This window comes from Coregonus lavaretus, assembly GCF_964263955.1.
Source record: "Coregonus lavaretus genome assembly, chromosome: 27".
Classification (NCBI taxonomy): domain Eukaryota; kingdom Metazoa; phylum Chordata; class Actinopteri; order Salmoniformes; family Salmonidae; genus Coregonus; species Coregonus lavaretus.
In genome coordinates, this window is record NC_140014.1 from 7,005,739 (window position 1) to 7,026,814 (window position 21,076).

General features: G+C 42.7%; 3 protein-coding genes across 3 annotated transcripts in view; 2 read left to right on the forward strand and 1 right to left on the reverse strand.

Annotated features, from left to right (window-relative positions):
- The window catches only part of LOC311103132 (transcriptional repressor protein YY1-like), a 964,063-nt gene that overhangs the window by 644,383 nt on the left and 298,604 nt on the right, over positions 1-21,076 (forward strand). The window lies entirely within an intron of this gene.
- Positions 131-7,648, forward strand: LOC311103127 (MAPK/MAK/MRK overlapping kinase-like). Its single transcript, XM_084144670.1, has 12 exons — positions 131-359; positions 1,361-1,475; positions 1,815-1,904; positions 2,004-2,074; positions 2,201-2,279; positions 3,897-3,945; positions 4,061-4,239; positions 4,472-4,573; positions 4,695-4,868; positions 5,008-5,131; positions 5,302-5,502; positions 7,157-7,648. Exons 1-12 carry the CDS (start codon positions 191-193, stop codon positions 7,232-7,234), a joined length of 1,431 nt encoding a protein of 476 aa, XP_084000796.1. The 5' UTR covers positions 131-190; the 3' UTR covers positions 7,235-7,648.
- LOC311103123 (WD repeat-containing protein 20) lies at positions 10,579-20,325 on the reverse strand. The gene is made up of 4 exons (XM_084144663.1): positions 20,072-20,325; positions 17,842-18,024; positions 16,366-17,685; positions 10,579-14,563 (listed from the first exon to the last, which is right to left on the reverse strand). The coding sequence occupies exons 1-4, from the start codon at positions 20,318-20,320 to the stop codon at positions 14,510-14,512; spliced, it is 1,806 nt and encodes a 601-aa protein (XP_084000789.1). The 5' UTR covers positions 20,321-20,325; the 3' UTR covers positions 10,579-14,509.

The window sequence follows — 21,076 nt, forward strand, 5'->3', positions numbered from 1 at the left end:
CGCGTAGACTCTCGCGCACACAAACACACACTTGTGCACATGCATGCGCAGACATCCGACGAAAATGATTTACATTACGCAATGATGAATATTGTTAGTTGATGCTGAGAGGAGATGGTCAGCAGCTGCAACTAGGGAGTGTTTCAAGATACAAATTCAATGCGTTCTCTTCGTCAGCTATCGTATAATTATGTATTACACAAATTGGCTTGTTGGTGTGAAAAATAGAGCATGCATTCGCAAAGCAAACAAAACGCCTAGTATCGACTGGAAAAGCTTCATGGACATATACAACAATACAACGTCGTACAAACGAAATAGATCTGAGCTCATTTTAAGCAAGCTTCTTTTGAAAAAAGGTGAGATAAATGCTTTGCAAAATGGCATTCAAGCCAACAACATGTTTACAGGAAAATGCACCACGTTTTATCAAATATATGTTTTGTTCATTTGTGCATTTTTTTGAAAACGTTGATGAATTTGGCTCCATCTCTCTCTGCTCGAGCGACTGATGAGTGCAAACCTTTTGTAATAGCAAAAACACAATTGTTCTACTATTTGCAGAATAAATATGAAATGCATTTGGACGTCCATAACAGTAAAAGTGTGCATACATCATTGAGTGTGAGTCTAATGTCAGAAATAGATAGCCAGCCAGCCACTGGAACGAGCCAAGTTTCTTGTTTCAAATCATCCACCTTTTAGGTCAGAGTTGAGGGTGAGGCGTGCCTGGTTACCAAGGTGACGGCCCAGCTAACACGGCTAGCTAGTAGTAGAGATAAAAAATGTCCTCCTTAGCCTAGGCTAGAGAGCAGCAAGGCGTATTTTTACCCCAGCCTTTCAATCTTGGAGCTAGATTATTTAGTTAGCTAGCATGCTTGCCACAACAACACCACAGATAGAACAATGAGATTAGTTATATACATATTTGACAACACTGTGCCATGAAAAGAACGCAATGTGTTATTTAAATATAGGACTAGCTAGTATGGATAATTTACTTCTATGCAGTGAACACTTGAAGAATGGATAGTAAGTTGATCGAATTGCTTGCCTGTACTAACGGTAGGTTGTGCCTGTAACCGAAAGGTCGCTGGTTCTAATCCCCGAGCCGACTAGGTGAAAAATCTGTCGATGTGCCCTTGAGCAAGGCACTTAACCCTAATTGCTCCTGGAAGTCGCTCTGGATGAGAGCGTCTGCTAAATGACTAAAATGTAAATGTAAAATGTACTAGTAGCTAACGTTAGCTAGCTAGCTACTAACGTTAGGAAGCTAGTACAGTAAGCTAGCGTTGGCTAGATACAGCTACTGTAGATAGAGAGCTGCATGTGTTTTCTCAACTATTTTGTTGTTATGCAGATTACAAGATAATCAAGAAAATTGGAGAAGGGACATTTTCAGAAGTGGTGAAGGCTCAAAGCCTGAAAGATGGGAAATATTATGCGTGTAAAACGATGAAGCAGTCACTCAGCAGGTAATTATCATGTGTGCTGCCCATAAGTATATAATGGTACTGCCTGCTGCTTGCCTTCAGGTGCATGGCATCCTCTTTGTACGTGGACCCTTGCCTTGAAACTTGAGCCAGCAGCATGACACCCCTACCTATCCTACTGGGTGTCAACCAATTATGTGTATATTGGTTTCAACATACCCTGACCAAGTGAGGTTGAGGTCAGCAAGGGACAATGTTGCTTTAAGTTTTGTGCACAGATTTTTTAAAGCCTGTATCTTTGAAAATAAGTCATGAGACATGTTCTCTACAATAGACAGATACAGTTACACATAATAACGTGTTTTGTTTCTTGTTGCTCAGCCTTGAACAGGCCAACAACCTGCGAGAAGTCCAGGCCATGAAAAAACTGAACCCTCACCCCAACATCATTCAGCTGCATGAATTGATATTGTGAGTACAATGTTTGTCACAGTCTTTTTCATTGTATGTGTGAAGCCTGAACTGAATAATAACATGATAATTTTGTCTGATTCATTCGATGTGTTACAGTGACAAAGAATCAGGGACCCTGTCCTTGGTATGTGAGCTGATGGAGATGAACATCTATGAGTACATACGAGGTCAGACACACAGGAAAACTGCTACTGTGAATGACATGAAACTTTTACCACAACTGTAACTACAGTACATCAAAGACTATTTCACATTCCGTTATCTTGTGTATTGCTAACTTGTCTCACTTGCAGGGAGGCAACAACCTTTGCCAGAAAGTAAAATCAGACTCTACATGTATCAACTTTGCAAGTCACTCGATCACATGCATAGGTAAGAATGAAAATATGGATGGGAGCTTGTCCATGAAAGAATACTTTTGCATTTACATTTACGTCATTTAGCAGACGCTCTTATCCAGAGCGACTTACAAATTGGTGCATTCACCTTATAGCCAGTGGGATAACCATTTTACAATATGTTTTTTTTCTTTCTTTGGGGTGGGGTAAGGGGGGGTAGAAGGATTACTTTATCCTATCCCAGGTATTCCTTAAAGAGGTGGGGTTTCAAGTGTCTCCGGAAGGTGGTGAGTGACTCCGCTGTCCTGGCGTCGTGAGGGAGCTTGTTGCACCATTGAGGTGCCAGAGCAGCGAACAGTTTTGACTGGGCTGAGCGGGAACTGTGCTTCCGCAGAGGTAGGGGGGCCAGCAGGCCAGAGGTGGATGAACGCAATGCCCTCGTTTGGGTGTAGGGACTGATCAGAGCCTGAAGGTACGGAGGTGCCGTTCCCCTCACAGCTCCGTAGGCAAGCACCATGGTCTTGTAGCAGATGCGAGCTTCAACTGGAAGCCAGTGGAGTGTGCGGAGGAGCGGGTTGACGTGAGAGAACTTGGGAAGGTTGAACACCAGATGGGCTGCGGCATTCTGGATGAGTTGTAGGGGTTTAGTGGCACAGGCAGGCAGCCCAGCCAACAGCGAGTTGCAGTAATCCAGACGGGAGATGACAAGTGCCTGGATTAGGACCTGTGCCGCTTCCTGTGTAAGGCAGGGTCGTACTCTCCGAATGTTGTAGAGCAGGAACCTACAGGATCGGGTCACCGCCTTGATGTTAGCGGAGAACGACAGGGTGTTGTCCAGAGTCACGCCAAGGCTCTTCGCACTCTGGGAGGAGGACACAACGGAGTTGTCAACGGTGATGGCGAGATCATGGAACGGGCAGTCCTTCCCCGGGAGGAAGAGCAGCTCCGTCTTGCCGAGGTTCAGCTTGAGGTGGTGATCCGTCATCCACACTGATATGTCTGCCAGACATGCAGAGATGCGATTCGCCACCTGGTTATCAGAAGGGGGAAAGGAGAAGATTAGTTGTGTGTCGTCTGCGTAGCAATGATAGGAGAGGCCATGTGAGGATATGACAGAGCCAAGTGACTTGGTGTATAGCGAGAATAGGAGAGGGCCTAGAACTGAGCCTTGGGGGACACCAGTGGTGAGAGCACGTGGTGCGGAGACAGATTCTCGCCACGCCACTTGGTAGGAGCGACCGGTCAGGTAGGACGCAATCCAAGAGTGAGCCGCGCCGGAGATGCCCAACTCGGAGAGGGTGGTGAGGGGGATCTGATGGTTCATAGTACATAATCAAAGGCAGCAGACAGGTCTAGAAGGACAAGAGCAGAGGAGAGAGAGTTAGCTTTAGCAGTACGGAGAGCCTCCGTGACACAGAGAAGAGCAGTCTCAGTTGAATGACCAGTCTTGAAACCTGACTGGTTTGGATCAAGAAGGTCATTCTGAGAGAGATAGCAAGAGAGTAGGCTAAATACGGCACGCTCAAGAGTTTCAGTTTACATTTCTTACAGACATTTCACTGTTGCGTGGCATAGGCTACAGGGGGGTTAAGGGTAATTGTTTTGCTTCCCCTAAAAGTTACAGTTTTACTCTTTTGTTATTTTCGTACAGCAATGGGATCTTCCACCGTGATGTTAAGCCAGAGAACATTCTAATCAAAGTAAGTAAAAAACCTGATGATGCTGAAAACCTTGCCTGCTGATTTGTAAATAAGAACTGTTACTGTTTCATTATTTCCCATATGTTACCAATGACTTGGTTGGTTGCTTCCATAGCACGATGTGCTCAAACTAGGAGACTTTGGCTCGTGCAGGAGTTTGCACTCCAAGCCCCCCTATACAGAGTACATCTCCACCCGCTGGTACAGAGCCCCAGAGTGCCTCCTCACAGACGGCTATTACTCACACAAGATGGACATGTGGAGTGTAGGATGTGTTTTCTACGAAATCATCAGGTACCTCTCTCGTCATTGGCTGTGACCGTATTCTCAAACTACATACTGCTTATGTACTTCCCATCCTTGCATACCCAAAAAGCCAACTAAATAGGATGTAGTATTATATAATTTGGTTATAGCCTCAGTGATGTATGTATTCCTCTACGGTCAAAGCCAGACATTCATGAACACATACTGTCGTGTAAGTAGCCTTGATGGCATCACAGATTATCATGTTTTTATATTTCAGTCTCAGCCCTCTGTTTCCGGGTACCAACGAGTTGGATCAGGTGACCAAGATCCATGATGTTTTGGGTACACCTGACAGCGGTCTTCTTCAAAAATTCAGGCAGTACGTTGCCTTCTTTGGTTGCGTTATATACGTTTCTCATGTAATGGAGACCAATGCCTTTACAGTATGTTCAATGGAAACCATTGTCCTTAGTGACAGTGTTGTACATTATTGTTGACAGGTCTAGGGCGATGCGTTTTGACTTCCCTCCACGGAAGGGCAGTGGGCTCTCTCGGCTCATCCCAAACTGTTCTGCGCCCAGTCTGTCATTGCTCTACCAGATGCTGGCCTACGACCCAGAGGAGCGCATTGGCTCACGAGCGGCACTACAGCACGTCTATTTTAGAGAGCTACGGTAAGCACACACTGTACTGTATAGAAAATACAGACATACTGTACTGTGCCTTAAAATTGTAGTGAAAGATACAGTATTTCATTTTTCATATGGTAAATGCTATCTTCCCTCCTCCTGTCCTCTTGGGTCCTTGTCTCAGGCTGGCAGAGAGGAGAACTGATAGTCTGCACAGGGCCATTGGGACTGTGGAGGGAGGAGAGAGCAGTGGGACCCCCAACTCTGTGGATCACCTGTGGCGCATGGCCAGACAGGGCAGGAGGCAGGTAAAAAAAATAGCTCCAAAAGGTTGACTCTACATCACATTTTATGGATAACATGTAATAATAGGCTACATACTGGAAAAATGACAAAATATGCCATAATTGCGATGCACTTTGCCCTACTACTATGTGGATAGTGTCTCATGAAGGCCTAATATTATTTTGTTTTGCAGCACAACATAAAACATGTTGCAGAGCCTCGGATCAGACGCAACGCCCCACATTATCTAGTGGAATTACCAAAGCTCAATGTGGTAGTGCCTGCACCCCAGATCACCTACCCTGTTACCACAGTGCCAGCTCTTACTATCACTCACTGTGGGTCCCCCCTACCAGCCATCACGTCAAAAAAGTGCCACTCGCGGTTGGCTAAGGTAAACACACTCCATTACGGTGTACATTTTAGGACATCCCTACGGCTACTCCCTATTTTAGGACATCTCTAAGGCTACTTACTCCCTACGACAAAAGTCCTGTACAAACATTACTTTATTGCACATCATATAAAGCAGTGGTCACCAACCGGTCGATCGCTATCGACTGGTCGATCTCCAAGGCATTCTAAGTCGATCACCAAACATTTCTGTAAAAAACTCAATTTTGAACCATTTCATTTGTCTGAAGGTACAAATTCTGCCATCCCGGGGGTAGCAAATCAAGTGCACTATAGGCCTACCGCTGGCCAATCGGATGGCTCAGATTACCGTGTCTGCAGTAACGTTGCAGGCATAAAAGAAAGTCCCATGTGGCTCAGTTGGTAGAGCATGGCGCTTGCAACGCCAGGGTTGTAGGTTCGATTCCCATGGGGGACCATTATGTGAAAAAAGTATGAACATGTATGCACTCACTACTGTAAGTCGCTCTGGATAAGAGCGTCTGTGAAATGACTAACATGTCAATGTAAAAAATGAAAGCTACAGCAAAATTGATACTGTGAGATTTCTAAACTTTTAAAACCATGACTAGAGAGAGACTGTCAACGAATACAGCAGAGCTGCTGTTTTTCTGAGTGAGTTCATGTTTAAGTTTTTACTCCGCACTGTCAACACTTTGTTCAACACTTTTATAAGCCATAAAATGTGCGTTCTCCCTACTTCCACTCACGCTACAACCAGCACTCCAGCTGCAATTAATGAGTAGGAAAGTGTATCGATAGGCTTGGGTCGTTTTTTTAATATCAAGGAATATTTCACTTTCTCTGGTCATAGGAGTAACAACATGAATTTGTGCATGAGGCAGAAATAATGCTGTACGACTCGAGTTTCACCATCAGCTGGAAGACAGTGTCCCTTTTTGGTCAGTGTCAGCGGAGGAAGAGAGAGCGGAGGGACGTTGAGAGGCGGACCCTCCGTCTTCTGCCCTCTCCCTCCGCTGAGACTGACCATCAGATGCAGGCTCCATCAGCCCAGTAAAATTTTAAAAAGCAAAGTATTTAAATGTATGCTCACTCAGCTGTGCCTCACAAGTAATACAACAACTGATCAATTACTGGTGTGATCATATAGCCTACCTCAAATGATGAAATATGTATATATTTTTTCTTTATGGTCTGAGAAGAACAGCAATGCGTTGGCAAGTCAAGCAAAGCCAATATGCGGTGATAATGTTTTGGGCCTATAGTCTACTGCACAAACCTCATTACTACAGTACTGTTTTTAATAGGATAATGTTGCATAGGCTTACGTCATGTTAAAAAACCCTGGAACAGTAGATATCAGCTTGCATTTTGACACAGAAAGTGATCTCGACTCAAAAAAGGTTGCTGACCACTGATATAAAGGAAGACCACCCTAATGTCAGAACATCTGAGGCTGTAAGTATCAAGCGTCTTAGAAAATAAGTGCTGATCTAGGATCAGGTCCCCCCTGTCCATGTAATCTTCTGCATTATGATCTAAAAGGCAACACTTATCCTAGATCAGCACTCCTACTCTGAGACCCTTGATACATACAGCCTCATGACTCGCTCATGTGTTGTTCATATTTCTGTTAATAACCTTTTTTTGTTTGCCTCCTCTTTTCCCAATAGCCAAGGGATGAGTCCTACCGCTCTGCTTTCAAGACCTATTACATGCCTCCTTTGGACAGGAAACGTGGTGGCTACTGAGAGCCCCAATTCTTAAGAACTGTTGCTGTTTAACAGAACATACCTGTAGCTACTGTACATACTCTAATCTGCTTTGTTTGAAATGTTAAGACAATATTGTTTGAACAAAGCTATTCAGCTTCTGCAAAGCCTGCTACTTTCTGGTGAGCAATGCAAACAGGGTGAATATCACATAGCAATAATTACCAGGGTTAATTTGTACAAGTCATAATTCCTGCAGATGAAATACAACATGATCCCCAAAGTATATTTGACTCTGTCATCAGTGTTCGCCTAATGAGAGGATATTGCCTATTAACCATTAATAACCCAGCCATTTCCTAACTAAATTAGGTGTGTCATGTTAACGGCTGTTGATAAGTTAGCTCAAAATGTTGCTATTGACTATAATCGCATGCAACGCAGATATTCAAGGACGAGCTCTGATATATTTAATCAAGTGATGAAAGAGTAGGTTTTAGTTAATTAATTCAGCACAGTATAGTGTATGCTAGTGCTTGATCGAATTAGATTTTGGGAAATTCACTTTTTTGCTCACAGAGCATATCATCTTTATAATAAAATCAAAGTTGCAGATTTCCTAGACCACTGTGACTTCCAAAGCAATAGTCACGTGCATGACAATAATTACAAAAGAAACAAACTCCTTAAACTCTCAGAATGTGCTTTAGTATCACCCTTTTTACAAAAGATCTGTAGAATATACTACTGCATTGCCAAAGGAGTATAAAATGTATATACTGTATTTTGAAAACGCAACATTTTGTAACAAGTTCTGTGAATGTTTTTCCCTTTTTCAATGATGTCATATTACATAAGATTTTGCAAAGCTGTGACAGACAGTCTAAGTCATTTTAGACAGAGGCACACTACATGACCAAAAGTATGTGGACACCTGCTCGTCGAGCATCTCATTCCAAAATCATGGGCATTAATATGGAGTTGGTCCCCCCTTTGCTGCTATAACAGGCTCCACTCTTCTGGGAAGGCTTTCCACTAGATGTTGGAACATTGCTGGCATTGCACATGGTGATCTTAGGCTTGTGTGCGGCTGCTCGGCCAAGGAAAGCCATTTCATGAAGCTCCCGACGAACAGTTCTTGTGCTAACGTTGCTTCCAGAGGCAGTTTGGAACTCTAGTGAGTGTTGCAACCGAGGACAAGTGATTTTTACACGCTACGTGCTTCAGCACTCGGTGGTCCCGTTCTGTGAGCTTGTGTGGCTGAGCCGTTGTTACTCCTAGACGTTTCTACTTCAAAATAACAGCACTTACAGTTGACCGGGGCAGCACTAACAGCGCAGATTTTTGACATACTGACTTGTTGGAAAGGTGCCATCCTATGACGGTGCCACGTTGAAAGTCACTGAGCTCTTCAGTAAGGCCATTCTACTGCCAATGTTTGTCTATGGAGATTGCATGGCGGTGTGCTCGATTTTTGTCAGCAACGGGTGTGGCTGAAATAGCTGAAATTCACAGTTAGAAGGGGTGTCCACATACTTTTGTAAATATAGTGTACATACATTGCCTTCAGAAAGTATTCACACCCCTTTATTTTCCACATTTACAGCCTAAATACAAAAATTATACAATTTTGATTTTTTTTTTCACTGGCCTACACACGATACTCCATAATGTCCAAGTGGAATACTGTTTTTGGGAATTTTAACAAATTAATAAAAAATTAAGCTGAAATGTCTTGAGTCAATAAGTATTCCACCTCTTTGTTGTGGCAAGCCTAAAGAAGTTCAGGAGTAAACATTTGCTTAACAAGTCACATAAGTTGCATGGACTCACTCTGTGTGCAATAAGTGTTTATTTTTTTAAATTTTTTTATGACTACCTCATCTCTGTATCCCACACGTATAATTATCTGTAAGTTCCCTCAGTCGATCACTGAATTTTATCCACAGGTTCAACCTCAGATTCAACCACAAAGACCAGGGAGGTTTGCCAATGCCTCGCAAAGAAGGGCACCTATTGGTAGATGGGTAAAAAAAAATTAAATAGACATTGAATATCCCTTTGAGCATGGTGAAGTTATTCATTACACTTTGAATGGTGTATCAATACACCCAGTCACTACAAAGACACAGGCGTCCTTCCTAACTCAGTTGCCGGAGAGGAAGGAAACTGCTCAGGGATTTCATGCTGAGCCCAATGGTAACTTTAAAACAGTTAGAGTTTAAATGGCTGTGATAGAAAACTGAGGATGGATCAACAACATTGTAGTTACTCCAGAATACTAACCTAATTGACTGTGAAAAGAAGGACGCCTGTACAGAATACAAATATTGAGAAAAAAAGAAAACCTGCTTGCAACAAGGCACTAAAGTAATACTGCAAAAAATGTGGCAAAGCAATTAACATTTTGTCAAGAAATCAAAGTGTTATGTTTGGAGCAAATCCAATCCAACACGTAACTGAGTACCACTCTCCATATTTTCAAGCATAGTGGTGGCTGCATCATGTTATGGGTATGCTTGTACTCGTTAAGGACTGGGACATTTTTCTGGATAAAAAAACCCCGGAATGAAGCTAAGCACAGGCAAAATAATAGAGGAAAACCTGGTTCAGTGTGCTTTCCACCAGACACTGGGAGATTAATTCACCTTTCAGCAGGACAATAACCTAAAACACAAGGCCAAATCTACACTGGAGCTGCTTACCAAGACAGTGAATGTTCCTGAGGCCAAGTTACAGTTTTGACTTAAATGTACAAAAGAATCTATGGCAAGACCTGAAAATGGTTGTTTAGCAATGATCAACAACCAATTTGACAGAGTTTGAAGAATTTTGAAAATAATAAATGGGCAAATGTTGCACAATCCAGGTGTGGAAAGCTCTTAGACACTTACCCAGAAAGACTCACAGCTGTAATCGCTGCCAAAGGTGCTTCTACAAAGTATTGACTCACGGGTGTGAATACTTATGTAAATGAGATATTTCTGTATTTAATTTGCAAACATTTCTGAAAACATTTTCACTTTGTCATTATGGGGTATTGTGTGTAGATGGGTGAGAAACAAAATCAGTTTAACCGATTATGAATTCAGGCTGTAACACAACAAAATGTGGAATAAGTCAAGGGGTATCAATACTTTCTGAAGGCACTATATATACATACGTATCCCAGCACTAACATTATTGTATGGGAACAAGCAAAGGGAAAGTGCATGTTTCATGTTTATCTTACCTTTACGACACAAATGTTAAAATCTTTCACCAAGCACTTATAAAAATCAATCTGCACAAACAAATATCAGTAACAACAACACAAGTGTAATAGAATCATATTCAATTTTTTAATGAAGAATAAAGGGTGAAATGTAAAATGTTAACCACAATCAAAAAATACATTCACTTCACCATCCGTTCCTTCTCTGGTTAGCATGGAGTGCCACTTAACACTTCATGGCATTAACAATGATTGGTAGTCATAAAATAAATAACACAACTTTTAATAGGTGTTTTATCTTCAAACCTACTTGTTCCCAGTGGCACATAGAATAGAGTTGCTGTCGGTAAGAGCTTCATAATATTTGCAGTTGACAGCTCCTTTGTCTGACTTTTGCACATTTTGTGATTCCTTTTGGTGTTTCTTCCTGGAGATTAGAGCATTTAATATGCTACATCAAAATACACTACATGACCAAAAGTATGTGGACACCTGCTCGTCAAACATCTAATTCCAAAATCACGGGCATTAATATGGAGTTGGTCCCCCCTTTGCTGCTATAACAGCCTCCACTCTTCTGGGAAGGCTTTCCACTAGATGTTGGAACATTGCTGCGGGGACTTGCTTCCACAGCCACAATAGGTTGGGCACTGATGTTGGGCGATTAGGTCTGGCTCGCAGTCGGCGTTCCAATTAATCCCAAAGGTGTTCGTTAGGGTTGAGGTCAGGGCTCTGTGCAGGCCCGTTAAGTTCTTCCCCACCGATCTCTTCAAGCCATCTGTATGGACCTCGCTTTGTGCACGGGGGCATTGTCATGCTGAAACAGGAAAGGGCCTTCCCCAAACTGTTGCCACAAAGTTGGAAGCACAGAATCGTCTAGAATTTCATTGCATGCTGTACCGTTAAGATTTCCTTTCACTGGAACTAAGGGCCTAGCCCGGACCATGAAAAACAGCCCCAGACCATTATTCCTCCTCCACCAAACTTTACAGTTGGCACTCGGACAGACGATTTTTACACGCTACGCGCTTCAGCGGTCCCGTTCTGTGAGCTTGTGTGGCCTACCACTTCGCGGCTGGGCCGTTGTTGCTCCTAGACGTTTCCACTTCACAATAACAGCGCTTATAGTTGACCGGGGCAGCTCTAGCAGGGCAGAAATTTGACTAACTGACTAATTGGAAAGTGGCATCCTATGACGGTCCAACGTTGAAAGTCACGGAGCTCTTCAGTAAGGCCATTCTACTGCCAATGTTTGTCTATGGAGATTGCATGGCTGTGTGCTCAATTTGATACACCTGTCAGCAACGGGTGTGGCTGAAATAGCGTGATCCAGTAATTTGAAGGGGTGTCCACATACTTTTGTATATATAGTGTACAACTGGATGAATTTTGTACAAGAGAAAACAAACCTGCATATTCAAGATTATTTTAATATTATTATGAATATTTTTTCTGCTTTAGAAATATCCCTAATTCCTTAAATGATCAAACTTCCACTAGAGTAATGATAATTTGCTTTTGCCCCAATCAAATCACTTAATTACAATATTATACATATGATACAGAGCAGTAAATGCTCAATAGATAAAGGTTAATAACTTCTCCACCTGATAGCTGTCAGAGTTCTTCTTGCACACCCAAAATGTAAAGCCATCTTCCTCTAATAAACAAATGTAAGTGCAAACAGTTTTCCTTAAAATATTATGATTGCAGCATCCAGCTTTACTGGTTAAGGTTAAGACAGAGGATGTCTTCGAACCTCTCCATATTTTGTTCCTTTCTAGTAGTTACAAAACAAACAAAACTAACTAAATCAGTGCATAGTTCTCAAAAGAGGAGATTCTACACTGAACAAAAATAGATATAAAAGAGATATATAGATATTTAAAAAAAGATTTAAGGAAATCACTCAATTTAAATAAATTCATTAGGCCCTAATCTATGGATTTCACGACTGGCAATACAGATATGTATCTGTTGGTCACAGATATATTTTTTTAGGTAGGGGCATGGATCAGAAAACCAGTCAGTATCTGGTGTGACTACCATTTGCTTCATGCAGCGCGAGATCACCTTCACATAGAGTTGATCAGGCTTGTTGATTGTGGCCTGTGGAAAGTTGTCCCACTCCACTTCAATGGCTGTGGGAAGTTGCTGGATATTGGCGGGAACTGGAACACGCTGTCGGACACGACGATCCAGAGCATACGAAAATATACTCAATGGGTGACATGTCTGGTGAGTATGCAGGCCATGGAAGAACTGGGACAATTTCAGCTTCCAGTAATTGTGTACAGATCCTTGCGACATGGGGCCGTGCATTATCTTGCTGAAACATGTGATGGCGGCATATAAATGGCATCGTCACGGTATCTCTGTGCATTCAGATTGCCATAGATATAATGCAATTGTGTTCGTTGACTGTAGCTTATGCCTGCCCATACCATAACCTCACCATGGGGCACGCTTTTCACAACATTGACATCAGCAAACCGCTTGCCCACACGACACCATACACGCTGTCTGCCATCTGCCCGGTACAGTTGAAACCGGGATTAATCTGTGAAGAGCACACTTCTCCAGCATGCCAATAGCCATCGAAAGTGAGCATTTGCCCACTGAAGTTGGTTATGACGCCAAACTGCAGTCAAGACCCTGGTGAGGACAACGAGCACGCAAATGTGCTTCCCTGAGACGGTTTGCGAAATCCTTCGGTTGTGCAAATCCACAGTTCAATCAATCAGCTATCCGGGTGGCGTCTCAGACGATCCTGCAGGTGAAGAAGCCGGATGTAGAGGTCCTGGGCTGGTGTGGTTACACATGGTCTGCGGTTCTGAGGCCGGTTGGATGTACTGCCAAATTCTCTAAAACGACATTGGAGGCGGCTTATGGAAGAGAAATTAACATTCAATTGTCTTGCAACAGCTCTGGTGGACATTCCTGCAGTCAACATGCAAATTGCACGCTCCCTCGAGATATCTGTGGCATTGTGTGACAAAACTGCACATTTTAAAGTGGCCTTTTATTGTCCCAAGCACAAGGTGCACCTGTGTAAAGATAATGCTGTTTAATCAGCTTCTTGATATGCCACACCTGTCAGGTGGATGGATTATCTCAGCAAAGAGAAATGCTCACCAACAGGGATGTAAACAAATTTGTGCACAACATTTGAGAGAAAGAAGCTTTTTGTGCATACGGAAAATTTCTGGGATCTTTTATTTCAGCTCATGAAACATGGGACCAACACTTTACATGTTGCGTTTATATTTTTGTTCAGTATAATAAAAAGACTTGTGATGAATTTGGATGAAAGCAAATCCTTAGATGCCCACATTCTTGGTCTTAAAGGGATAGTTCACCCTAATTTCATTTCCGTTAATCTTTTTCTTACCTTGAATGCAGTCTGAGCCTGGACTGACTGCAAAAACCACACCTACGATGACCGAGACCGCCTTCTGAACGGAAGACTAGCCACACCAAAATATGTAATAGTGCGTAGGTAGGTCAAGAACATTGTCCTTAGCAACTGTAGTACCCTTTGACACCGCACATATTCCAAATCATAAAGGCTAATGTAGCTGAAGGACATGATTTTGGTGTGCAATTTGTAGACAATGGATGGTGGGCACTATGGAACACCACTGTTTTTGTGTAATTCATATTGTCTTCAGCCTGTGACAGCTGGTGGCAGTGACTCCTGGCCCATGGACCACTTGCAAGGTAAGAAATAGGAATGATAAAAGTTGTTGGGTGAACTATCCTTTTAAACAAGCATAATATGAATGGTTTCATCCAACTATGCCAAGCTCCAAGTCCAGAAAAACAGTCTAGCGTATATGAGAGCGAGAGAAGACAAATAATTAAAAACATTAAAAGAAATTCCAGAAAGGACATTAGTGCCACTGTCCAAAATTGCACCACACCCTTTCCATTTCTGTATTTGAATACTTCCACCATCTAGGCCATGTGTATGATAACCAAAAGGAAAAAATAAAATAAATAAAAAACTTGCAGTGCTTTGCGGGGTGAAAAGCAGCACCAGGCTCTGGTGACAATACATCTCTGTGATGCAGGTTTCTTAGCAGCAGAAATAGTGTGGGCTATACTACAGTTCCACTGGGAGAGCTGGCTTGGTTTTGGGATGACAATAAACCCTGGAAAGAAAAAGGAGATTTGCATTGGGGAAAGTTCACAAAGCATCAAATTCAGCACACCCATCTTCCTGCCTTCAAATGGCCCGTGCACAGCAGTTAGCTAGTGGATGACGAAGTGAATGTAATGCATTAACGTATAAAGCTGTTTGGCAAATACAGAGGTCCTCTCATAAAGAATCTGAGAGTGTTGTGGGTGAGTGTACAGATGACTTGCTTGTTTATGCTGCGGTGCCTTGTGGGATGGTAATGCTCCAATATGGGTATTTTAATATGGAGCCGATGCACACAAACATACTCAATTGGGATCAATGTCTTCTTTCCACTGATACGGAGGGCTACCTAAGTGTACTTACTTATCCACCAGGTGACTTGATTGTACATGACATACGAGATTCTTGACCATTATTGATATCTTTGAAACTGTATGGGCTTTGCATGGGGTGGCAGATGAACACAAACCACTCCCCTGTTGATTTATTTGGACAGTGAAGCTAAAACGTTTCATTTGGCTCTATACAGCATTTTGGATTTGAGATCAAAAGTTTTATATGAGGCTACAGTACAGATTGTCACCTTTTATTTGAGGGTATTTTCATATTAGTTTTACAATTTAGAAATGAATGCACTTCATGTATCCAGTCCACCCATTTTAAGGTGTCATAAGTATTTAGACAAATTCACTTAAATTTAGTCGTGTTTAGTATTTGGTGCCATATTCCTAGAACGCAGTGACTACATCAAGCATGAATTTAAAAAACTTGTTGGATGCATTTGCAGTTTGTTTTGGTTGTGTTTCAGATTATGTTGTGCCCAATAGAAATGAATGGTAAATAATTTGTGTCATTTTGGAGTCACTTACTGTAAATAAGAATTGAATATGTTCTGAACACTTCTACATTAATATGGATGCTACAATGATTACAGATAATCATGAATGAATCGTGAATAATGACAAGTGATTAAGTTAGATGCACAAAGATCATGCCCCCAAAACATGCTCACCTCTCACCATTGCCAATTACAAGGGAGGTTAGCATTTTTTGGGGGTATGACATTTATGCCTCCAACTTTCTCACTCATCATTATTCACAATTTATTCATGATTATCCATAATCATGGTATCATCAATATTAATGTAGAAGTGTTCAGAAACATGATATTCTTATTTACAATAAAACGGACTCAAAAATGACAATTTTTTTACCATTAATTTCTATTAGGCAAACAAAATCCAAAACAAACTACAAATGCATCCAACCATTTTGTAGAGTCACAACCTTGATGGAGTCATTGCATGCTAGGAATATGGGACCAACTACTAACACTTTTGACTAATTTCAATACATGATCAGTGAATTTGTCCAAATACTTATGACACCTTAAAATTCGGGGAACTAGATACATAAATGCTTTAATTTCTAAACGGTAAAATAGATAAGTATGAAAATACCCTCAAATAAAAAGTGCAATTCTGTACTGTCGCCTCATAAAAAATGTAATCTCAAATCCAAAATGTTGAGTATAGAGCCAAATTAAACGTTTTAGCTTCACTGTCCAAATAAATACGTAGGGGAGTGTACATACAGACAGTTTGAGATGTGACATACTGCAAGTGTAAGAGACTCCCATACTCATCTACAGTAGGTAATGTTGTACACCTCACAATGCTGTCTAAAATGTCCACAATAATACTAAAGTTTCTAAATGGATCCTTGCATTGCCCAAACAACTATTTTTTGAGACTACAAAGAGAAATACACAGGAATTTAGCAGAACTCCATTTCTATTCAAAAAGAACTTACCACTTTGCCAGGCCTTGCCCATGTGCAAATAAATCCCTCCTGACAAGCTGTCACTATACAGTCTTCAAGAAATATTAAGACAGTCAGTCTCTCATGTGCTATTTTTTTGCAGATAAGGGGCTCTAGTAAGGGTATGTCTTCCATGCGGGGACAGAGCAGCGTCCCCAGTGTCTTTGCAGGGTCTGTTTTGGTTTTGGTGAGTATGTTGAGCTTGTCACTGCTCTTGCTGCTAATGTGGCCCATGCTGTGGTTCCGTTTGTGGTCCTTCTCGTGGTGCCGCTCTTTGCGATCGTGAACGGAGAGCGTGGCGAATTTGCTTGCGCCTGTGGCGATGGCGTTGTCCATGACGCTGCTCTTGCTGTTGGCGGTCGTAGCTGCAGAATGTGGTAAGCTGTTGGAGCGTGGCAGGGGAGTAGGGAGGGGGTTATCAGGGGTGTTGGTGCCGTTGGTGCTAGGGTTATTACTCACATTATTCACTATGCCACCACCTACCCCACCTCCCACAGACACGTCCCCTCCCACCGGGGGGCTGGTAGCATTCATCACATTGGTGTGCGTTCTTGTCCGGGAAAGCGGGAGGTGGGGGAAAAGGATATCTTCTGTGAGGTCCCACAAGCAGAGTTGAGTGTCCTGGCCCACTGAGCCAAACCTGTATGTGACCTGTACCGGCCGACTGTCCGTGGAGTTGCGCTTAGAGAGTTGGGACTGCGAGCTGTTGGCCCGGTCGCGACCAAAGTGGATCTGGTCCTGGAAGTCCTCGTCGCTGCCGCTGAACTCCATAGGGTCTGCATCCTCCACGCTGGTTGTGTAGTGGTCAAACGCCACCACGCTCACCCACGACTTGTGTCCGTGACCGCGTGCAATAACCCGGCAGTCCACAAACGACCACACGGTCACCAGATCATCCTCGCCCCCCGCAACAATGTACTTTCCGTCTGGACTCCAGCACACGCACAGCAGACCCCCAAAGTAGCTTTTCATGGTCCCGTGCAGCTCCACCGCATCAAAGTTGAAGACCCGAAGGAAGCCGTCCTGGCTCACGCACGCCAGGAACTTCCCGTCGGGTGAGAAGGAAAACTCGTTAAGCGCTCCCTCGCCCACCGTCCATTTGAGCAAGGGGTTGCGCGTGGACTTGCTCTTACACGTGTGCACTGAGTAGTTCTCGCCCTGTTTGAGCAACTGGTAGTGAGGAACCGTGGTGCCACACGTGTGCTCCAAGTTGTACAAGTACATGTTTCCACTGGAATGAGCGACTAGGAACAGACTCTCTGAGCCTGGCACCCATTTTACACAAGTCACTCTGGATTTGTCTATTAGTCTCTGGGGAAAGCGGTTTGGGAGAGAAGAAACAAAATGTTACATTTCAATTGTAAGCAACAATGGCATTCATTGCGTTATATGTCAAAAACATAACATTTGAGGGTAGTTACAAAATTACATTTGTCTTCTTTTTTTAGACTTTCCTTCCCGACTTACTTCCTCATTGAAGAGCTTGCTGGTCTCCTTCTTGATTGGGTCGATGAGCTGCACCTGGCCTGCCGAGAAACCCACCAGCAGGGAGACGCTCTCCGCCGTGGCCGTGAGGTGGTTGAAGTCATGACATGTGGGCTGTGTTCCTTTGTATATCCTCTTGTCGATAGGTTTGCTCAGGTCAGCCGCCTGAAAGATAAACATACAAAAAAAAGTTCAGATTTGAGCAGTAACCTTTTCAATGATGCATGTTTTGATCAAAGCATCAATGGTGGCATGCAAAACCAGTGAAAGACATGAGTAGTGTGCTCATTAAGCCACCGAATTCTTCGAACATGACACCAAACAAACGTTTTTTTCAAATGGCGACTGGGTCTATTACACAGTCTTTGAAGTCGATAGGTTTTTTTATGAGCATTACAGTACAATCAAGTGTTAAAATCAAAGGGCATCAAAGACTGATATTAGGCCTACATGACAATGAACAGTGTCTCAGGGGGATTTCTGCTGCTGATTGTTATGAACAGAAGTTCTATCCAGAAGCCCTGCAGGAAAAGTGAACTCAAAACAAGGTTAAAGCAACAAGACTTGCCACAGATAACCTTGCTGCATCCAAACCAAAAAACAGTTTTTGTCAATAAAACCAGGGCATGCAACTCTAGCCTCTTAGGTTTGTGTTTTATTCAAAATGCCCCATGGGCACAGTTAACTAGCACTACAACAGTCACACTGGTTAATGGTTTACGCCATCGGCAGAGTGGAAAGATTCGTAGTGGTTAGAAGGCCATTTCTCCTGTGTAACATGTCTCCAGTCTGCTGAACTGTTTTTGCATAGGCCTATTCCAACCATAGGCATATAGTAAATCCTACCTAGTTAATGTCAGAAAAGTACAAGCTTTGGTAGTTATGCACCTGTAGGGCCTGCGTGAATAATGTAGATATTTAGATCTGTTTACACACTTGGAAGAAATAGATGACTATAGATTGGTTCTGCTATGCCACACTGAGGAAATAAGGATCAAGCACCTGTGGTGCTGCATTATCAACCTGTCATGTCCACAACTACAGAGCGACTCACTCACTAAGCTGCCTCTCTCTCTGAATGAACTCTAGGAAGCACTTCCTACTTGACCATCAGTTTCAACACATCAAAGTCAATTCAAAACCTTGCCAAGTACCTCAACTCCTACATGAGGTTTTTAAATGACCCTCCTTCTCGCTATGCGTCGATAATTTAAAAATGTAAATTCTTAAACCCTTACCATGTTCCTATGTTTGTCCTCGGTTGTTGTGTGCCTTTGTTTGCTGAAATCAATACTTTTTAATAAAACGTTAAATCAAATACAACCACCGCCTGTTTCCTTGTTGACATTCAATTGGCACATGCGCATTCGCGCCGAGTTGCCGTCTTCGAGCAACAGCAAAGAGGAAACAGTCGGTGGTTGTATTTGATTCACGTTTTATTAAAAGTAAGATTTCAGCAAACAAATAAAGGCACGAAACAACAGAGGGAAAACACAGATACACGTAAAGGTTTAAGAATCAACGTTTTTAAAGTATCGACACATAGCGACTCGAAGGAGTCGGGGGTTCATTTCAAAAACTAATCTGCGCTTAATTCCGTGGAGAAGTTGAGGTACTTTGCAATGCAAAACCATGCACTGGAAATTCTGTATGCAGTTTTGATTGAAGTGGTCGGTCATATAACATCCTTATATACAAGTGAATTTGCAAGTTATTGTGCAAATTAATTTCACAACAATACCTTGTTGACTCCACAATTGTTGTGCAAGGAGTGATTTAGTGTAGATAACTTCACACCTCAATACTTTGCGTAGCCTAGTTAGCTTGCCTAGGTCACAACAGGGGAAGTGCATCCGTGCACTATATCTACGTCATCACCCAAGCAATGAAATGGAAATACAGTGGAGGTCACACTTCTGATTTCACGAGCATACATTCATTGACAATATTGAGATTCTAGTCAAATGTCCAGCATGGTCCGTTGATAGATGTTACAGCCTAACTGACTGTCAGATTAGAGTTAGCCAGTCTGCTGGCTAGCTAGCGGTGCATACCACAACACTTACTTAGACTGGTGTGGTGGTGCTAGCTAGGACACAGTACCGTTACTGTGCATTAGTCATAAACCAGGTAAACTGGACAACACTGACCTGTTGTCATCAGTTAAGACACACAAATGATAAATATGACTGTTAGCATAATGTTTAGCTACCTTTCTAACGCCTTTGTAGATGTAGAAGTACAGCTCCCGGCCCACATTGAAACAGATTCGGTCGCCGTTACCAGACTGGTCATTGACGTTGGCGAAGGAAACTTTGACGGGGTTCGAACCCTGGGAATTGAAAGGCACCCTGTTGGGGCGGCTATATTCGGAGTGAGTGAGGAGTTTATAGACGCCTTCCCGAGTAGTGAACTGAGTTTTAATTTCGTTCATCTCCTTCCCTCCTCCCTCCGCCGCCATCTTTGAATTACATACATCCTTCCTCGAGCCCGGATCTTACGCATGAAACGTGCGCATTCCCGTTCATTGTAAACATTCAGTCGACTCGCGCCAGTGGACCTATTCGAATGTAGGACAGGAGTAGAAGAAACCATCTCAAAAACGTGATATGTTCTAACACTGGCAGCCCACATGTTTCTCACCTTGGTAAAATACGCATTCTTCTTCGGTGGAGTTTAACGGCGGTTGGCATCCAATATGTTGCATTACCGCCCTAATATGTACTATAGTATAAATCCATTACACTTTGTGATACAACATGGGAAACGGGGAAATTAACATACCTGTTTTGCATGTTATTTTGGCATTAATACGTGTCACATATCAGTTTGCAAACAATGTAAATATATATATATATATATATCATTGAGTTAATAAAACCGCATACAAACATGGTCTCTTTTTTGTTTTCTTGAGTAAGGCAGCTCCAAAATGCAGGTGTTTCAGCCAAGCTCAGCGCTTTCTATTGTGCTTGTGGGGCAGGCCAGTGATGGCTCCGTGATTGGCTCAGTGTTCTGTCACTCATGGGGACACTACGTCACTGCCAAGTCTAAGGGTAGACCTCGAAAATTCAAGCCCTTTGGGTCCTGCCATATAGTTACATTAGAAGTGCCCTTCTAAGAAGGCTCAAGGTCATTGGCCACAGATTAAATGAGGTCAAATCACGTTATATGTGGTCCTCTGTAGCTCAATTGGTAGAGCATGGCGCTTGTAACG